This window comes from Mastomys coucha, unplaced genomic scaffold (assembly GCF_008632895.1).
Source record: "Mastomys coucha isolate ucsf_1 unplaced genomic scaffold, UCSF_Mcou_1 pScaffold22, whole genome shotgun sequence".
Lineage (NCBI taxonomy): Eukaryota > Metazoa > Chordata > Mammalia > Rodentia > Muridae > Mastomys > Mastomys coucha.
Window position 1 is genome coordinate 114088154 of NW_022196905.1, and position 20353 is coordinate 114108506.

General features: G+C 52.4%; 2 protein-coding genes across 9 annotated transcripts in view; one reads left to right on the forward strand and one right to left on the reverse strand.

The window, feature by feature from the left end:
• Rasal1 (RAS protein activator like 1) overlaps positions 1–12715 on the forward strand; it is a 33189-nt gene extending 20474 nt beyond the window's left edge. For 3 of the 6 annotated variants that reach the window (XM_031337679.1, XM_031337681.1, XM_031337680.1), the window contains 8 exons: positions 3121–3258; positions 4438–4582; positions 7198–7370; positions 8181–8318; positions 8396–8531; positions 9577–9697; positions 11722–11798; positions 12030–12715. In XM_031337679.1, coding sequence (XP_031193539.1) covers positions 3121–3258; positions 4438–4582; positions 7198–7370; positions 8181–8318; positions 8396–8531; positions 9577–9697; positions 11722–11798; positions 12030–12136 — 1035 coding nt within the window. In that variant the 3' untranslated portion in view covers positions 12137–12715. The remainder of the gene's footprint in view (positions 1–3120; positions 3259–4437; positions 4583–7197; positions 7371–8180; positions 8319–8395; positions 8532–9576; positions 9698–11721; positions 11799–12029) is intronic. The other 3 variants (XM_031337684.1, XM_031337682.1, XM_031337685.1) reach the window with 3 other exon arrangements.
• A 675-nt stretch (positions 12716–13390) lies between these two features.
• Positions 13391–20353, reverse strand: part of Dtx1 (deltex E3 ubiquitin ligase 1) — a 32176-nt gene continuing 25213 nt past the window's right edge. For 2 of the 3 annotated variants that reach the window (XM_031337686.1, XM_031337687.1), the window contains exons 4-10: positions 16838–16899; positions 16438–16599; positions 16261–16322; positions 15804–15974; positions 15542–15703; positions 15367–15456; positions 13391–14662 (exon numbers count right to left, since the gene is read on the reverse strand). In XM_031337686.1, coding sequence (XP_031193546.1) covers positions 14438–14662; positions 15367–15456; positions 15542–15703; positions 15804–15974; positions 16261–16322; positions 16438–16599; positions 16838–16899 — 934 coding nt within the window. In that variant the 3' untranslated portion in view covers positions 13391–14437. The remainder of the gene's footprint in view (positions 14663–15366; positions 15457–15541; positions 15704–15803; positions 15975–16260; positions 16323–16437; positions 16600–16837; positions 16900–20353) is intronic. The other variant, XM_031337688.1, reaches the window with a different exon arrangement.

Here is a 20353-nt window from a genome sequence, read left to right on the forward strand (position 1 = left end):
CTTCTTCCCTCCCTTCTTCCCTTCCTTCTTTCTCCCCCCTTTTTCCTCCTCTCTTGCCAGCCTTCAGGATTCTATATAAAGTCTCCCAGTTTTGAAACACTAGGGTTAATTCACCCAGACAAGAGCAATCCACCACCAAGCAAAAGCCATTTGGAGTCAGTCACCACATGTCTAGGTTGTCCTGGGTCCTGGGCTACCAGCCTGAGATCCCTGTTTTAACAATGTTCGGTGTACAACCTGAGGTGGCTGTCACGGGGATCTTGGTAATCGCCCAAGCTTGTAATCTCAGGTCCCCAGGAGGCTGCAGCAGGAGGATCTTAAGTTCAAGGTCAACCCGTGTAACAGGCAGAGGTGACTGTTACTATCTTAAGTTTCAAATGAAATCAGCAAGATTCTTTTCTCTTTAAGATTTATTTATGTGTGTGTGTGCAGGTGCGCATGCTCAGAGGCCAGGAAGTGTCATATGAGCCCTGGGCATTCCAGACATTTGTGAGCCCCCATGTGGATGCTGAGATCCGAACCAGGGTCCTCTGATAGAGCAGCAAGTGCTGTTATCCACAGAGGCAACTCTCCAGCCTCAGCCAGACTAACCTTTACCCAGTGCTAAGTGCAGATCACTTAGCAGAAAGATCTGGGACCTACTGACAACATCACAGCCCAGTTCTTGCTGCCTGAGCTGAGAGCTTTGGATGTATATAACACTTCTCTCTATGCATCCTGCTTACAGATGGGGAAACTGAGTCCAGAGAGCTTGAAATTTGCTTCCCAAGATTCCCCATCCTCCCACATGGGGCTGAGCTCTGGCCTCCCATCTAGAGGTGGTGGCACTGCACCCTGGCTGTCACCTGGGCCGACTCATAGGTGTTAAGTGGGACACAGCTGAGGTAGGGAGGAGCGAATGAGAGCAAGAGGCCAGTTCCCCAATCAACTCAGCTGGGGAAGCCAACGTCAGTAACACCCACATGTCCCTAGTGGGCAGGGACTGTGGGATTTTTCAGATCATGAAGGTAGGGAGCCCTGGACAGTCCCTAAATCACAGGGGATTCATTATGGCATTTTAATATGTATGTGTGTATGTGGGGGAATATGTCATGTAGCTCAGGCTAGCCTCTTCTAACTTATTAAATAGCCAAGGATGACTGTTCCAGTTTGCTTTTTACCTCTGTGATGAACAGCAAGACTAATAATTTGGGGAGAAGAGAGCTTGTAGCCCGGCACTGAGGCAAGTCAGGGCAGGACCCTGGAGGCAGGAGCTGATGCAGAGGCCATGGAGGGATGCAGCTTCATGGCTTGCTCCCCATGGCTTATGTGGCCTGCTTCTCATAGAACCCTGCACCACAAGCCCAGGGATAGCCCGCCCACAATGGGCTGGGCCCTCCCACATCAATCATTAATCAGGAAAAGGCCCCCACAGGTTTGACACCAGCAATCTGATTGACTTTTCTCCACTGAGGGTTCCTCTTTCTAGGTAACTCTGGGTTGTATCAAGTTCACACACACACGCACACACACACACACACACACACACAAACTAGCACAGTGACTTCGAACTTGGGATTCCTCTGCCTTCATCTCCCACAGGCTGGAGTCACAGGCCACCACAGCCAGTGTCTGTGGTACTGGGGATAAACCTGGGGTCCCGTGCACATCTGACAAGCACTCCAGCATCAGATGCACCCACTAACCTTTTTATTTTTCATTTTGGGACAGGGTATTATTAGCTTGCCTGGGCTGGGCTGGGCTGGACTGGAACATACTCTGTAGCTCAGGCTAGCTTTGAACTTGGGACCCTCGTGCCTCAGTCTCTGTGTAGATGGGATAATAGGCTTATGCCACCAGCCCTGATACATGCCACATGTACCTTGATGAGCAAATGTTGTGGGACATGATGACCTGGAGACCTGCCTGGGATGAAGTGGTGGTTTGGGGACAGATCAGGGCTCTGGCTGGGAAGAGCCCCTCTCATTGGGAGCCTTGGGTCCAGTCACTGTGGGGCCCATTGGCAAGGCCGACATGCCCAGGAAGCTAGCACACTCGAGGGCAGCTGTTGTCATAGGTGTGGCTGACAGCCCTTGCTGTGCCCCGTGTGGGAAGTCCACAGAGGGACTCAGTGGAGTGTGATAGTGTGTACTCCGGTGGGCTTTGCAGACGGACAGCACTGAGCCTCAGTGTCCTTAGAAACCAAATGTGGTTGAAGACTGAACATGCCTCTTAAGGGCTGAAGGCACTCAGGACCTTTGACACATAGGGCACTGCCTGTGAGGAGACCGAACGGCCGCAGAGTGGTAAATAACACTGCCTCTGTTGTTGATTGCTGGGTAACCTCAGGCCTCAGTTGTTGCCTCTCTAAAACTGGATGGAACCCATCTCAGAGGAAATGGTAAGTGGGAGGCATCGGGAGGAGAATATGGCTGGTTCTTGCAACCGTAGGTCACAGATCTGTGTTTGAATCCTGACTCCTCTGTTGTGTGACCTTGAGCAAGCTACTTTGACACCTCTCTCCTCTGGCTCTGTGTTCCAAACACAGGAGTCTGCTAAAACCAGTTTTGCCAGATCAGTTTTATCACCCCATTTTCTAGCAAGAGAAACTGAGGCAGAAAAGAGAACCCTCCTTGGCAGGCTAGGTTAAGCATTGTTTTTTTGTTTTTTTGTTTTTTTTTTTTTTTTTTTTTTTTTTTTTTTTTTTTTGGTTTTTCAAGACAGGGTTTCTCTGCATAGCTCTGGCTGTCCTGGAACTCACTCTGTAAACCAGGCTGGCCCCAAACTCAGAAATACGCCTGCCTCTGCCTCCCAAGTGCTGGGATTAAAGTAGGTTAAGCATTCTGACATGTGCTGGAGAGATGGCTCAGCAGTTAAGAGCACCGACTGCTCCTCCAGAGGTCCAGAGTTCAATTCCCAGCAACCACATGGTGGCTCACAACCATCTGTAATGGGATCTGATGCCCTCCTCTGGTGTATCTGAAGAGATCAATGGTGTACTCGTATACATAAAATAAATAAATATTTTTTTAAGGCATTCTGATCCAATTCCCTCTCCCTCCTCTGGACAGCTAGACCTTTGCTGCCTCAGTTTCCCCTTGATGTGGGCTTCAGGGTCTGTCATCTGTGATTCTCTGGCAGGATGTGAAGTACCTAGCCATCAGTGGCTTCCTCTTTCTGCGGTTCTTTGCGCCTGCCATCCTCACACCGAAGCTGTTTGACCTCAGAGACCAGCATGCAGACCCGCAGACCAGCCGCTCCCTGCTGCTGCTGGCCAAGGTGTGTGTGTGTGTGTGTGTGTGTGTGAGAGAGAGAGAGTCTGTATGAGTGTGTGTTTGTGTAGGTATGTGTGTGTGTGAGTGTTTATGTGTATTGTGTGTGTATGTATGTGTTTGGGCGTATGTATGCATGTGTGTGATGTGTGTCTGTATGAGTGTGTGTTTGTGTGCATGTGTGTATGTGTGTGCATACATGTGTATGAGTATGTATATGTGTGAGTGTGTGCCTGTATGAGTGCGTGTTTATGTGCATGTGCGTGTATGTGTGAGTGTGTATATGCATATGTGAGTGTGTGTGCATGTGTGTATGTGTGTGTGCATGTGTGTATGTGTGTGTCTGTATGAGTGTGTGTTTGTGTGCATGTGTATATGTATGTGAGTGTATATGTGTGTGTTTATGTGTATGTGTGTATGCATGTGTATGAGTGTGTATCTGTATGAGTGTGTGTGTACATGTGTGTATGTGTGTGTGAGTGTGAGTGTGAGTGTGTGTGTGTGTGTGTGTGCATGACTCCATCTGGATCCTCTCAGCTGCAGAGAAGCATGATGGGAAAGATCAGGAAGGTCTCCTGGGAGAAAACTCAAAAAAAGCTCCTTGTGTGTGTCTTTGTTTCGGTGTCATGGGCTTGCTGGGCCACTGAGACCTAAAATTTGCCATTTCGCCCAGGCTGGCCTAGGACTCAAGGCAGTCCTCCTGCCTCAGCCTCTTAAGTGCTGAGATTCTAAATGTACCACCATGCTCCCCCACTCCTTTTGGCAGTACTGGGAATTGAACATGGGGCCTTAGCTGTGGTAGGCAATCACTGTACCATTGCGCTAGAGCCTCAGTGCCCAGCCCTCCTCCTCCCCTTCCTCCTGCTCTACTTAACTAGACCATCAAAACTCACTCTTTCCATAAGAAACAGAAGTGAACCAGCAGCCATTTATACCTTAGTATGAATTAAGCTATTCTTGACAAAATAGCTACAACTTGTGGCTCTCAGTGGTCCCCAAGTACACATGATAGAAATGGGCAGTGCTGGGCGCTGGGTGTGCTTGTCTGGGGAGGAGCTAGGGGTGCTGATCCCAAAAGGGGGGATCAGACAATGCCTAAGGTATATGGGTAAGAGAAGCGGAGTTTTGGGGCCATAGAGGGTGCTTGCCTCACAGCGAACTTAGCCTCTCCTCTCCTTTGCTCCAGGCTGTGCAAAGCATTGGAAACCTGGGCCAGCAGCTGGGCCAGGGCAAGGAGCAGTGGCTAGCCCCCCTGCACCCCTTCCTGCTGCAGAGCATCTCACGTGTGAGGGACTTCTTGGACCAGCTGGTGGATGTGGATGAGGGTGAGGGTGAGTCCTGTGGTCCTGCCACTTCTGCCCCCAGCCCCGGGAGCACTCAGAATCCCACTCCCTTCGTGCCCAGTCCTAAGACTCCGGACCTGCAGGTCAACTAGTCAGTCAAGTAACATTTTGTGTCGGACTTGGTCATCTCTGCCATTGTGGCATGTGGTAGGGCCATAGGAGTCTCCGGTATGGGTATGCTTGTTAAGTCGGTGCTGTGTAATAGGCACCACCCCAAAGGCCTGGGACTGGACTTAGTGGAGGAGAGCTCATCTTTCATGTATAAGGTCCTAGGTGCAGCCCCAGCACTAAAAAAAGAAAGGAAGAAAAGATAGATCCCCCTGTAGGTTTTTTGGATAAAGTCGTTTCATGAGGGACAAATGGCTCAGTGGGTAAAGTGCTTGCTGAGCAAGCTTGAGGAACTGAGTTCAAATTCCCAGTCACCTAAAATTTGGGCCTGCCAGTCCTTGCCTGTAACCCTGGCCATATGAAGACAGACAGATCATCCGGGTTCCCTGGTCAGCCATTGTAGTCAAAATGGTGAACTCCAGGTGCAACAAGTGGCCCAGTCTCAAAGAATAAACTGGGGAGCAACAGAGAAAGACTCCAGATGTCGACCTCAGGTCTCCACGTGCACATGTACACACATGCACACACACACATACACACGCACACGCAGACACGCACACACATGTACAAATATATATACACATGTGTATACATGCATACACATGCACACACATGACTGCACATACACATGTACAAACATACACACATGCACACACTTGCATATACATGCATGCACATGCATATACAAACACACATATGCATAAACATGCACACACATGCACAAACATGCACACACATGCACAAATGCATGCACTACACGGCAAAAAAAGTGAGTGAGACAGAAGAAAATCCTGTACTTATTCATAGAATTTCACTCTAGTGGGAACCATGTTGTAAGACAGTAGCCAAGGGCTGGGGGGATAGTGCATGCCTTTAATCCCAGCACTCAGGAGGCAGAGGCAGGCTGTTCTCTGAGTTCAAGCCCAGCCTCATCTACAGAGTGAGTTCCAGAACAGCCAGGGCTACACAGAGAAACTCTGTCTCAAAACAAAACAAACAAGCTAACAAACAAAACAAACCAGGCTGGAGAAGCAACTCAGTGATTGAGAGGAATTGGCTACTGTGCCAGAGGACCTGGATCATTCCCGGCTCCTACATGGCAGCTCACACCTGTCTGTAACTCCAGTTCTAGGGGATCTGATACTCTCACACAGACACACATGCAGGCTAAACACCAATGCACATGAAATAAAAATAAATAAAATCATTAAAAAATTATTTTAAAAAACTATCCAACAAATAAACAAAAGAAGATAATAGCCAAGTTAATGAAGTGTCATGGAGTTACCAAGGAGGGAAGGGTGGGCTGGGGGTGGGGGTGGGGGTCCACATCTTTAATCCCAGCACTCAGGACGCAGAGGCAAGAGAGGCCTAAAGAAAGGGGCAGGGAAGAAGAGAAGAGACAAGGAGAGATGGCCCCAAGTGGGCTTTCCTGGAGCCACTGGAATGAAAATCTGGAGTGTGGGCTGTGACTCTTTTGGAGTGCTGTTAAATTGGCATCAGCTCCTAAATGGGGGCGCTGCCTCATCCCCAGAGAATGGAGTCAGAGTTTAGCTGGACTCATGTTTTGTTTTTTTTTCTTCAAAGTCCCCCCAACACCCATGACTCACCAAGCACCAAGTACCTGTTGCCAAGCACTGATGCAATCTGGGTTCAGAGCGCCACCTAGTGTCAGTTCTGTGGAATGACTGTGACTCAGGCAACAGGGCACAGACCCAAACCAGGACTTAAACACACTACTCTATTTTGCTCTTATCAGAGATTCTCCTGGCCTCAGAGATAGCGATGTAGGCGAGGATGGCTTTTTTCTTTCTTTTTCTTTCTTTTCTTTTTTTGGTTACTGTCTGGGCACGCAGACTAGTTAAATGGAGTCTTGGTGCAAGATGGAGTCACTCTGGCTAAGATTTGGAGAACTAGTGTCAATGCCAGAGTGATCCAGGCAGGGAACAGCATGTGCAAAGGCCCTGGGTGGAAAAAGGGAACAACAGAGAGGCCAGTGCACAAGGGCAAGGGAGGTAAAGAAAGAAGGAAATGAGGTGTTGGAGAGCTGTGGGAGAATAGGAGCTTATGTTGGGAGTGGTGTCATGTAGCCCTCTGAACCGGAGGACTTGAGGTGGAGAGCACTTCAAAGTGGGGGACTTAGATCACATAGGGGTAACCTGGGCAGTGGAGAGCCCTGGTTGTGGTAGTCTGGGGGTAGGGTGGGGTTTCTGGGCGTGGAGCTTGAGGCTGGCTGGGACATCGCTGGATTGACTGGGCCAGCTGCAATCACACCTGGAGGGCCCTGGCCTAACAGCGAGACCTGGGTCCCACTTTCCCACTGCTACTGACCCCTCCTTTGCCACAGCTGTTGGCAGGGTAGGAGGGGTCGAGGGTGGGGGAGGGTGGCTGAAGGAGTGACTTCTGAGGTCATAGCTTTAGTCTTCCTGCCCCTTGGCAGGTGCTAGAGACCCCAGAGATGGCAGCGTCCCCCACCCCCTTTCTCTATTTCCCAGAGGCTGGGGGGCCAGCCTGCGCCCTGGTCCAACCCTCAACAATTGTTCGAGAAGGCTTCCTGCTGAAGCGCAAGGAGGAGCCTGGGGGCCTGGCCACGCGCTTTGCCTTCAAGAAGCGTTACTTCCGGCTGAGTGGGCGGGACCTCTCCTACTCTAAGACTCCAGAGTGGCAGGTGAGACTCCAACACGCCCCGCCCCCAAGCCCCCACCTCCTGCCCCTTCCCATCAGAGCAGCTATTCCAAACTCCTGGCTTACTCCAAGCTTGGGGCCAGCCTGGCCTGCGACAGGTGTGGACACGCGGGGGCGAGGGCCACAAAGTCCACACCAAGCATCACAGACACACACAGGATCCATCTGTCCTGATGGCTCGGAGCAGTTGTGTATCCGGGCACTCACTCAACAGCGCAATCATCTGTGTGCGGGACTCTGTGCTAGGCAGGATGCCCTCCGGTGCTAATCCGCATAGCCTGAGAGCGACCAGAACTTGGCTTGTGGGGCCAGCAATTCATCCGTTGCTCCGGTTGCCAGGCTGGGTCCACAGATCAAGTGACTTTGGAAGGGTCGTTTACCTTCAGGCCTCAGTCTCCCCATCTTCAAACTGGAGGGAATAACAGACTCAGCCTCAGAAGGTGGTCGGGGTGGTTGATCGAGCTGATGGAAGTGTGGTTCTGAAAGCCACAACTGAGTGCCACATAAGCAAGCAGCTGCTGTGGCAAGAATGTTGGTGGCAACGGGAATGGTGATGGTGATGATGATGATGATGGCAGTGATGATGATTGTGGAATGGTGGGTCTGGTGAGGATGGTGTTGGCGATATTGAGGAAAGCAAAATCAGACCTAGAAAAACCAAGTCGCTCAGCAGGCAGCACAGCAGGACTGTGGGGAGGACACAACAGAGCTATCAGGAGTTAAATACGGGGGGCCTCAAGGACTCCACTTGGTGCCACACAGCCAATGGGCTGCTGTCCCTGGCCACCCACAGGTCCACTCATCCATCCCGCTGTCCTGCATCCGGGCTGTGGAGCGTGTGGACGAGGGTGCCTTCCAGCTGCCACACGTCATGCAGGTGGTGACACAGGATGGCGCCGGGGTGTCACACACCACCTACCTCCAGTGCAAGGTGAGGTGTGGGGCACAGTCAGGGGCAGGGTCTGTGGCTCAGTCTCACCCATCTTCTTCCACCTCCATCTCTTGCAGAATGTGAATGACCTCAACCAATGGCTGTCAGCCCTGCGCAAAGCCAGTGCCCCCAACCCAGGCAAGCTGGCTGACTGCCACCCTGGTGCCTTCCGAAGCGGGCGCTGGACCTGCTGCCTCCAGACTGAGCGCTCAGGTGAGGTGGTGGGTGTGCCACAGGCTCCACTGTCCCTGTCTGCCAGTCAGCAGCATCCCACTTCCACCTGGGTGTGCTGTGTAACCTTGAGCATGTGACTTAATTTCTCTGTGCCTCAGTGTTCTCATCTGGGAAGTGGGGCTGTGGACAGCCAGTACCTCTCGTATCAGCTTGGTCCTGTTAGCTGACACCAAGATGATATATTCAAAGTGCCATCTGCCATGTAGTATTAGCTACACGCAAGTCCTGTTTCCAACATTCCTACTATGTGCCAGGTTCCCAGAGCAGAGACAGTCAGACGTGTTGAAGTTAGATGGGGATATGGTGACTGTGACAGGTTGCTTTGCTGTCCTCAGCCCTGAGCATTCCACCACTGACCTGCATCTCAGTTCCATCCAGACACTTAAAACAGTGTTAGATTGACCAACAGTGTTAGAGGCTTTGTGAGGCCCTGCCCCGGGGCAGGGATCAGGAAGGCTTCCTGGAGGAGGTGTTGCCTTTGAGTGGCTAGCGCGCAGTGGAAACGGTGAGTGAGGATGTGCAGAGCAGGAATCAGGATGAGCAGAGGGGTCTGGGGTGGGGCTAATGGACCACTATGGTCTGTTTTATCTTCCCTTCTCTTTCTGGGATAAAATACTCTGCCCAAGAGCAACTCTGGGGAAGAAAGCGTTAGTCTGGGACCATGGAGTAATGCCATTTGTTGGCTCACCCACAGGCTCACACTCAGCCAGCTCTCTGATGCAGCCCAGGACCACTGCATAGGGAATGGTGCTGCCCACAGTGAGCTGGACCCACAAACAATCAACACAGATGTGACCACAGGATAATCTGATGCAGGCATTCTGTTCTTTGAGAGGCTCCTCTCGGATGGCTCTATGCTGTGTCAAGTTGCTAGAGCTCAACAGGGTTAGGGTTCATGGTGTAGGCAGGAGACGGGAGGAGGCTGGAACCCAAAGGGCTTGGCTAAGAGGAGGCTTGCATAGGTGAAGGCAGGGTGTGATTGCGCCTGGGACAAGACTTTCCTGACAACGCCGTGTACCCTCAGCTGCTGGCTGTAGCCGCACACACTCAGCCGTCACGCTGGGAGACTGGAGTGACCCACTGGATCCTGACGCCGAGGCCCAGGTGGTGTATCGCCAGCTGCTCCTGGGGCGGGATCAGCTCAGGTGGGTGTCCCCTGCCTCACTCCGCTGTGGCCTCCTCACATTCATTCATCCCTGAAGAAGTGTTTCCCTCCCTCAGGCTTTCATGCAGCCCTGGCTAGCCTTGAACTCTCAGTGTGGCAGATGTCCTTAAACTTCTGATCCTCCTGTTTGTATTTCCTCAGTGCTGGGCTTACAGGTGTGCACCACCAGGTCTGGTTTATGTGGTGCTGGGGACTGAGCCTCTGGCTTCGTGCATGTTAGGCAAGCTACCAACTAAGCTGCAGGCTCAGCTCATTTTCTTCCTGTTCTTTTTCTGTTTGCCCCTGCAGAGATGGAGCTTTGTACTCTGCTGAGCTTCAGCTCAGCCCCATTGATCCACTTTCTATCACTGGGCCGCCATGGGGCCTCAGTGTCCAGGAATTCAGGGCTTAGACCTGAAGGCAAACTGGGATCACCTCAGTTAGCGTTTCTATGGCTGTGACAAAATGCCATAACCAAGGTGCCCTCTCAAAGAAAACATTTAACTTGGGACCAATGGTTTCAGAGGGTTAGAGTCAGAGGGTTGAGGCAGGAACAGCTGAGAGCTTACATCTTGATCCCAAAGCAGATGGCAGAGAGAGCTAACTGGAAATGGTTGGAATCTTTTAAAACTCCACCTTCTCCCACAAGGCCACTCCTCCTCACAAGTCCACACCTCTTCCCACAATGCCACACCTCTTCCCACAAGGACACACCCCCTCCCATAAGGACACACCTCCTCCCACAAGGACACACCCCCTCCCATAAGGACACACTTCTTCTCACAAGGCCACTCCTCCTCCTGCAAGGCCACACCTCTTCCCACAAGGACACACCCCCTCCCATAAGGACACACCTCCTCCCACAAGGACACACCTCCTCACAAGTCCACACCTCCTCCCACAATGCCACACCTCTTCCCACAAGGACACACCCCCTCCCATAAGGACACACCTCCTCCCACAAGGACACACCCTCTCCCATAAGGACACACTTCTTCTCACAAGGCCACTCCTCCTCCTGCAAGGCCACACCTCTTCCCACAAGGCCACACCTCTTCTCACAAGGACACACCCCCTCCCATAAGGACACACCTCCTCCCACAAGGACACACCTCTCCCCACAAGGCCACTCCTCCTCCTGCAAGGCCACACCTCTTCCCACAAGGCCACACTTCCTAATCCTTCCCAAACAGTTCACCCAACTGGAGACCAAGTATTCAAGCATATGAACCTATGAATGTCATTCTCCTTCATACCACCCCAGGGATCATGGGAACTTATAGTATGGGGACTCCAGAGACTGAGGCATAATTAGTCTATATAACTTGGCTTCTGAACCTTCCTGGTACCTAGGGCACCTCCCTCCACGCCCCAGCTTCCTGGCCTTAAGAGCTTTGTTATTTAGTGACAGGTTGATCCCATCCCACTATGGAGAAAGATATGTACTAAACTGCCTGGATTTGGATTCTGGCCATTTAGGGGCTGTGTGCTTCTCAGCTAGTCATGTGGCTTCTCTGTGCCTCATATAGAAAAGGAGGTGATAGGATTCTGACCTCATACTACTGTCCTAAGGGTCAGAAGCTGACTCCCTGAAAGGACACCATATGACCTCCCATATGCTGTGTGACTGTAGGCAAGTTCCTTGATCTCTCTGTATGTCAGTGGTTTATTTGAACAGGGTTACTGGTAAGTACCTACGTCGTGTAGGCCAGCTGTGTAAGTATATGAAGCCCTGTGTGTACAAGGCTTCTTGGTGTAGTGTCTGCTACTCTAGAAAGGTTTGTGGTGACTGAGTGGTGAAGGCTGCTACGTTGATGGTGGTGGTTGGTGATGATGGTGATGATGGTAGTGATGGTGATGATGATGGCGATGACAAAGACGATGATGATTGTGGTGGTGGTGTGGTAATGGTGATGGCTGTGTTCATGGTGATGATTGTAATGAACCTGATTTCCTACAAGCAGCAGGGAATCTTGGGTGCGCCTTAGAAACACCAGCCTTGTCTCTTTTCCTATCAACCCTCAGGCTGAAATTGCTGGAGGACTCCAACCTGGACATAGCTCCAGATGTGGACTCTAGGAAGGACTCCAATGCCACGGACGGTAAGGGAGGAACGTTCTCTTCTCATCCCTTACAGATGTGTGCCCCAGTTTGCCAAGCACACCCGCTCTTGCATGCCCTTTCGTTTCCAGTTTGCCAGCGGGACAGTATCCTGGTGAATTGGGGGATTCTTTCTGCATGTGGAAAAAAACCGACAGCTTCAGGAAGTGGAGTCTGGTGACAGCCACCAGGAGCCTGCTGAATCAATCCTATGGCCTTTTCTTCCCCTCCAGGGCCCTGTGCTGAGGCTCTGGCCCAGCAGAGAATAGCCATTACCCGTCTGCTGCAGGTACTTGAAGACTTGGAGCAAGCCCATGAGGAGTTCCAGAAACGGGGATAGGGGCACGTGGCCCTCTAGGATGCTGAGAAGGTGGCAGATGCAGTGGGGGACAGAACCACGGGGCTTCCCTGAGCACACTTTGGCCCAGACATCTCCTTGAGACTGCCTTCTTCACTGCTTGGCGTCTCCCAGACAAAGCCTGGTCCTGTGTACCCTGCAGCCATCCAGGGCATAGGAACCTTTGGTAGGGCCCAGCCTTGTACTGACCAAACCTCACTTTCTTCTCTGAACCTGGAGTCTCAGCTTCTCTGGATACAGCTCTTCCAATACCTGTGGCGCCCATCTCACCCCCAAGTTGCTGGATACAGCTATACCTGAACGCCAACCCTGGCTGACTCAGAAAAGCACTCAGTAGGCTTGGCCAGGAACTTCCTGTTTTTCACTTCTGTGAGCTGCTGTGACCTCACAGATCCTTCTGTACCCCACTCTCATCTGGCAGCCCCAACCTCAAGCTTCTGGAATCAGGTGTTCTCAGAAGAATGGACTGGGAGCCCAGCATGCCAATTCAGAGCCTCGAAGCCGGACACAGGCTCTTCCTCCTCCTTATACCCTGTATAAAGTGATGCGTGAGCATGCTTAGCCGTGAAGTGTTAAAATCAGGGTGCCCTAGGGGTCAGTCATAAGCTTCTTGGCTAGAAATAGAGGTTCCCACTCCCTGCCCCAGCCACTGAATGCATCTGAGGGTTGGGGCGGCGGGGCATCTGAATTCTTGGGCTCAGTGGTTCTGTGGGTTTGAAGTATGGTTTGAGAGTGATCCACAGTGGGGGAACAGTCGACTGGCAGAGGCAGTGAATTCTGAGTTTGCCTAAGGAGAGCTCTGGACAGAAAAAACTCAGGTCTATCAGGCAGGGTATGGCGCTATCCCGCGTGTGGCCAGCAAGGGTCGCCTGGAGCTGGAGCTTCTCCCACCGGCTTGGGTACACCTGAGCTGATGGAGCCTCTGATAGTTTACTTTCCCCTGCTCCTTGCTCCAGGGCAGAGTGGCATCGGTGAGGAGATATGGTATCTCCCAGCTCTTCCACATCCTCCTAGAGGGCTGTAGGCAAGATCCATCATCATTGTCATGTGTGTGTGGGGGGGGGGGGTGGCGCACATACTTGGGGACTAAGAACATCCTGTCTATTTCTCTTGATGCTGCAAGACCCAAGTTACAAGGCCCATGCTTTTTCCACTGCCCCAGGCAGTGGTCCTATTTGCTATTTTCTCTCAAGACATCTCCGATGTTCCACGGGAACACAGTCACCCAGCACTCTCTTGGCAGAAAAAGGTCTGACAAGGAGAAAGACCATTTATTTCTCCACCCACAGTGGGACTGGTAGATTTTTTTTTTTCCTAAAGAGCAATTGCTGGCGTCCCTTTAAGCTTGGCTGACTTCAATCCCAGCAGCCAATCCTCAGAGGCGGAGCTGGTGAGTTGCCTGGGCAACGGGCCTCTGGTTGGCCTGAGACGATCAGCCGCCCACCGCCCACTTCCAAGCAGGGAGAAGTTTAACGCTTTGCTGCCTGCTCAGCTCAATGCGTGAAGCCTGAACAAGGCCTCCTCCCCTCGCTCCTGAAGCCAGAAGTGGGTCTCAAATGTCCGGAGCGGTTTAGTGGGGGAGAAGCCGGTACAGAAGCAAGGACGATGTCTTTGCCTGGAATAGACAGAGGTCAAGAGATGGGCACAGGAAGAAGAAGTCAGGGTCCCGGAAAGATAGACACAAGCACAAAATAAGATAGCCTCGTCCCCAGTGGCCTGCGAGAAGCTTCTCAGTAACCTGGGATTTCTACCCCATTGGCTTTGCAGTGCTCAGTGGGCAGGTGGCAGCGCTGACATGGGTTAAGGGGTTGAGGCCTAGGGGCAGACTGGGCCCTGGAAGCCTTACAGAGTCCCCACTATCCAGTGCTTGACTCAAGTCCTGGGAAGGGGACGAGCCTATACAGATGTAATGGAGACACAGGTGGAATCCACAGGATGTGTCACGGGGGCCTTTCTGTCTTTTTTCTCCCCAAGCTGGGAAAAGTCAAGAGGCACGTGGGTGTACGTGCGTGAGTGAGTGCGCGTGTTCAACAGGACACATGTGCGTTTGTGTGTGGTGTGAAGGGCAAAGCGCCATCGTTTCCATAGGGAAGTCGCTCTTGCTGGTGGTCCTATCTCTGCTGCCCTTGCCGGAAGCCACAGGTTGGAGCCAGCTGGCCTGGTGGGCTCCCATCACTCCCCACAGCCACCAGCCAGATCCCCTTAGCGCTTCTGGCTCCTCCCCGCCTGACGGAGGGAGGCATGTGCCAGGCTAGAGGCAAGGCAAGAGGGAAGTAGGGCATCTCAGGCCTTGGCCATGGCCTCAGAAACACCCTGGGCGGTGAGCTCAGCCAGCACGTTGTCTAGGTAGCTGGCGTCGGGGTAGCCATGACCAGTGAGGTTGGAACCAAACTCCGTCTTGTGGTGAATTTCGTTCCACACCACGGTGTCCGACTCGCCCGTGGTGTTGGATGTTCCGATAGTGAAGATGAGTCTGCGTTCCCAGGCGGTGATGAGCAATCTCAGTACCTGGGGGGTAGGGGTGGGGAAATCGGGGTGGGGTTGGGTGGGGATGTAAAGGGCAGTTTGAGCCTTAGCCTGCTTCATTACCATCCACTACATAAAATTCTGTCTCTTCTGGGGCCTGTTATCAGTACGGGCAGGGCTTAGACTCTACTCTTTGTACTAAATAGTCACTTTATGAATTAGTTCCCACGATTAAAGATCTGGAGATTTCACAGGACAATCTAAGGTGCTGGCTTTTTGGTTAAAGAGTAAGTAAAATCGGATGACCTAAGTGTGAAGATGAGTTTGAAGGGCTGCTTGGGTTCAAATCCTGGCCCTGCCACTTGGTTGCTGTGTGACTGTGCATTAAGCTCCTTACCTTCTCTGAACCTTTGTCTAGCTAGTGAATGGGAGGAAGTAGATTCAGGGCCTGCTGGTTAGCATATTGGCTTAGGAAGGAGTCACAGCAGGGACTGGGGACTAGGGATAAGGGGGAGCAGGCCTAAAAGATGGCAGCTGGGGCCTGGCAGTGGTGGTGCACGCCTTTAATCCCAGCACTTGGAAGGCAGAGGCAGGCAGATTTCTGAGTTCGAGCCCCCCCTGGTCTACAGCCTGAGTTCCAGGTTAGCCAGGGCTATACCTGTCTCGAAAAACGGAAAAGAAAAAAAAAATTGATGGCAGCTGGGGACTCTGCCATCATTTATTGTGGAGACCAGGTAGGCACCTACCTTCCGGCCCTTCTCATTGTTGGGTAGGTAGCAGTGGCGAGGGAAGCCTCTGGCTGTGAACTTCTTGCCTGGGTTGGGATGTTCAGGGCCCTGCAGGGACGGCAGGAGGGTTTCAGACCACAGCGTTGCGGGTGGGGTAAGGGGCAGAGTTGGGGCTGTGGCCTGTGGGGCTCACCTGGATGCCCGTGGGGATGTCATAAACAATGCGGATCGTCTGCGTGTCTGCAAAACCAGGCAGCGAGTGCGGGATGAGGTGAAACTCCATCTTCCCTGGTGGCTGTGTCCCTGTCTTCTCCCCATAGATGGCTTTGCAGGTAGGGCACTGCAGGCTGCCATCCTGAGACAGGGGTGCTACTGTGAGTTCCCTGGGGTCCCACCAGGGCCGCGCCCACTGCCCACCTCACCGCAAGGCCCCCTCCCACTGCACGGCAGCCCACCTTGTGGCCCACCTTGTTGCCATTGGAGTACATGGCCACCAGGCAGAGCAGGTGGTACATGTGGCCGCAGCGGCCCAGGCGGCCCACAAGCTCGGGCCGCACACTCTTGTTCCGGAGCACGCCCTCATAGCCAGATGCTGTGACCAGCCGCTCCATGCAGATGGTACAGTCCTGGAGGGCCAGGGAGATGGGGGAGGGCCATGAGGAAGGCCAGAGAGGGGCACAAAGTTTGTATGTGGGGGAGAAGGAAAATCTTAGAGCTGACTCCCTTGCCCAATTAGCCCGTGAGCAGGGGTTAAATGCTTAACTATCCAAAGCCAAAACTGGAAAGAGATGGACAGGCGTGATGCTGTTAAACTTAAGCTCCTCCCCCCAGGACCTGGTGGGGACAGTGATGTCAGGATGGACAGGAGAACTGGGCCTGGGTGCTGAGGCTCACTCCACCTGGCTGGCTCACCTCATCAGGTGGGTTTTTCACTTTCTGCATGTACCTCCGAACTACATCCTCGGGATTCTTGCCTGCAGAGAGAGTGGGAAGACATGTCTCAGGAGGAGTGGCGGTGGGGCTCAAGTGCTGGGGAGCATGTGGGGGAGGGGCAGGAAGGAGGGTGCGAAGGATCACAGGGGAACCTACTTTTCTTGAGGTGTTTTTTCTTGGTCTTGCGGCACACGCCCGGCACTCCAGGCACAGGCTTCACGTCGCTCTTGCTTACCGGCGGCGGGTGCAGGATGGGTTTGGGCGCTCGGGTCAGGCACACTGGCAGCCCGGCTGCACACAGCAGGATCCCGGTCATCCCTGGAGGTGGGGGGGCGGATATAGTGCGGAGGGGTGGAGTCATGAGAAGCCACGCCCTCCCCATCAGCTTTAGGTAAGTGTCACAGATGGTGGAAGGCAGGGTGTTTCCCCAGACTCTGGCCCTGCCCACTCAAGAAAACCACTTAAGGAAACCCAAAGGGAAGGGCCCGCCCAACAGTTCATCAAAGGGGCGGAGCTCATGAGGCTGGTGGGCGGGGCCTCATGGGTTGGGCCTTACCTGCCAGGGCTGGGTGGACAGGGCCAGCGCCATTCAAGTTCTTCACGGGGAGCGCTGGAACCCTGTGGGGATCAGAAGAGGCTCCAGATGGACTGGCCCCATCACAGCCCTGGCTCGCTTTTATCTCAGGGGCCTCCTGACACTCCCAACTCCTCTGCCTCTCCCCCATCTGGATGAACCTAAGGAAACCCCTTCTCATCTTGAGCACATATCAGCGATGGGTACAGTCAGTGGACTCTACTGGGCAAACACCCTTAGGCCTACTTCTGACTCTTGTTTTGAGAGATGCTCTCATGTGGCCCAGGCCGGCCTCGAACTTTCGCTCTAGCCAAGGATGATCTTGAACTCCTAATCCTCTTACCTTCACTTCCTTTGTACTGAGCTTGCAAGTGTGTTCCACCATACTCAGTAGTGTGTGGTGCAGGGAACTGAACCCAGGGCTTCACTATGAGGCAAGCACTGTACCAAATGAGCAACAACATTCCCGGTCATAACTACAGACTGCCTCCTCCCACCAGAGAACATTAGGGCCTCAGTTCCCTCCCCTTCTCTGGCCTGGAACCCAACTTTCACTGCGTTAGCTCTCTTAAGGTTTGTTCTATAGAGCACCGATTCCTGCAGAACACTCTGGAAAGAATTCAGGAATGCATAAGCTGGGAAATACTATGCTGCCCTTCCAAGATTCTCATCCAGGCTCGTAAATCCAACACCAGGACCCCTCTTCAGATGAAAAGCTCCTGGAAAAGGTATTCTTTGCCTTTTGGGGTCAACCACAGTTGCTTTTGTTTCTTAGTTCAGCTGCTAATTAGCTGATGACACAGGGCACAGCCCATCAGCCTTCATAAACCAATTTCTCTATGTGTGGAATGGGCATGATGTAGTGCCTGCTTTTTGTTGGTGGAGAGGAACACAAATCCTGGTAGCTAAGAAAGGCACTGAAAGCATCGTCATCACTACTATTGCCATTACTACCATCACTGCCACCACCACCATCATCATCATTACCACCATCACCAGCATCACTAACCATCATCATCATCACCATCATCACTGTCACCACCACCATCATCACTACTGTCATTATCATCATCATCACCATAATTATTGTCACGATCATCAATACTATCACCATCTAGGACCATCCTTGGAGAAGTGACTGGGACAACGTAAAGTCACTAAGCATTGCTCCTATAGGAGGGAGGGAAGGGAGGAAAAAGGAGGGAGGAGGGACGGGTGCTCTGAGTCCTGTGGTCTATGGTCAGTGGACATGGGATGAAGACACTGAGCCTCAGTTTCCCTACCTTGAATGAGGAGTCTTATGAGAATTCAAGAGCTTCTCCTTCTGCAGTGTGGTGGGACTCCCAATGGGAACAGCTGAGCAGCCATGGAACCTGCCTCGGCTCTATCCCAGTCCTCTAAGACCTTCCCGGAGGACGCACCGCCCTAATTTATTACTGTTCATCCTTATGGGGCAGCAGTGTGGGAGGGGGATCACAGTTCCCAGCCTTCCCTCCCACCTGTCTACGATAACTGCGTGGACATACCTGACCTCACTGCCTTCCCACTTCCCTTTCCTCAGTGCCTCATGAGAACTCCCCTTTTCTTAGTCAGGACAGTGCATAATATGGGCAGGGAGGAAAACATTTAGCATATACACCACTACTCACTTGCCTCCTACCATGGCAGTCATGACTAATCTATCCCAGCTCTCCAAAGTCCAAAGACCATAACATAGCTCTCCAGTTAGCCTCTATCAATTATCAGTTATCTTAAATACATGATGCCCCAAGTCTGGTCCAAATGATTCCCCAACTTGCTGAGTCTGTCCCTGGGAGATGGTCAGGGAAACCCCAGGAAAAGGATTTTTTTTTTTCTTTTTTGGTTTTTCGAGACAGAGTTTTTCTGTACAGCCCTGGCTGTCCTAGAACTCACTCTGGCAGACCAGGCTGGCCTCGAACTCAGAAATCCTCCTGCCTCTGCCTCCCAAGTGCTGGAATTAAAAGTGTGTGCCACCATCACCCAGCTGGAAAAGGATTCTTGAGATCTTGACCACACTCATATGTCATAAAAAGCTTCAAAAACTTTTTTTTTTTTCCAAAAGAGGTCAAAGGTATAAAAATTAGCTTGGCTACTGGGAGGAGGGTCGTGACGGGGCCTGATGGTGCAGTGTCTCTGTGTCGTATGGGACAGTCCCGAGGTGGCACACACCCTCTTGCAGTCTGCAAGCTGCCTGCGAGAACCTTCTGTAACACAGTTCCCATGCCGCCAAGCGTGGGAGCCTTGCGGGGTGGCCCTTTTGATGTGGGAAGACATTGCTTCCTCTCAGGCATCGAGAATCTCTCCCTGGACAGGCACTGCCACCTAGAGCCTCCAGAAAGGGGGTCAAGGTAGCCTTCATTCCTGCCCTGCCTTCTTGGGGCTCTGCTTGGTAGAGGGTGTGAGGATATGCTTCTTGGGGGCAGGCCTGAGCCTACCTACTGTTCCCAGCCCTGGTCAGCTGTCATGTGTCCTCTGTTCTCCATCCTGTTGAGGCTGACCATCTGATGGAGCATCTGCGGTGTTCTGAACCTCACTTCCTGTGTATGTACTCTCTCACGCTCCACACCAGCTGTATCTCATATGTACCAGGCTCGTTCCTGCCCCAGGACCTTTGCACCACCTAACGCTTCCCCAGGAGGCTCTTCCCAAGCCATTTAACTAGCACCCTCCCTCACAGAGGTCTCGCGTTCAACACTGCCTTCCTAGACAGCCTGTCTCTCTTAATCTTACTGCTTTCTTGGCATTAGCATGGATGTAAGGGAGTCTTCCTGCCCTGTGCCATCTGGCCTGTCTCTGGCCTCCCCTCCTACCTCTTGGCCTTCTTCACACTCAATGGTTTTTTAAGGTGGAGGCCCAGTCTCCCTTCTCCATTCGCACTTCCGTGCCATCACCACTATATCCCCAACTAGGTCTCTTGGAATGAGACTGGACAGAGAGGAGCGTGTAGCAGATCTTCCACACATCTGCAGTGTAAGCAAACGATGGCGATGGCGGGTGGGTGCTGCATTGCTGTAATCACACTATCCCTGGCTCTTCTCTGACCTATGTCTTAAGGAAGCCAGGGAACACCTGCAGCTTGTAGGCTAGGTTCATGCTGAGATGAGAGTGCTCAGGAGATGACCTGGAGAACACAGTCCCCCATGCTCCCAGCATTCTAGAAGCATTCTAGAAGGAAGGAGCTGTGAATCCCTTTCAGAGTAGAGTCCACAGCAAGGCTTCAGAAAACCTACACTGCACCAGGTTCTCTTCCCATGGCATAGAGGCTAAGGTAAGATGCTCCAGTTGAGGGGTGTGGGAACTCATCTCCCTTTCCAGGCTGAAAAGGAAGGGGCCCACTCGGTCCCTTCTTCCATCAGGAGAGCAGAGACAGTGCTTGTGCCTGTTCTGGCTGGAGAGCACTGCAGCTAGGCAGAATGTGGGGGAGATTCCACCACTTGCTGTTCTCCACACCATGCCACATCTTTTTTTTTTTTTTTT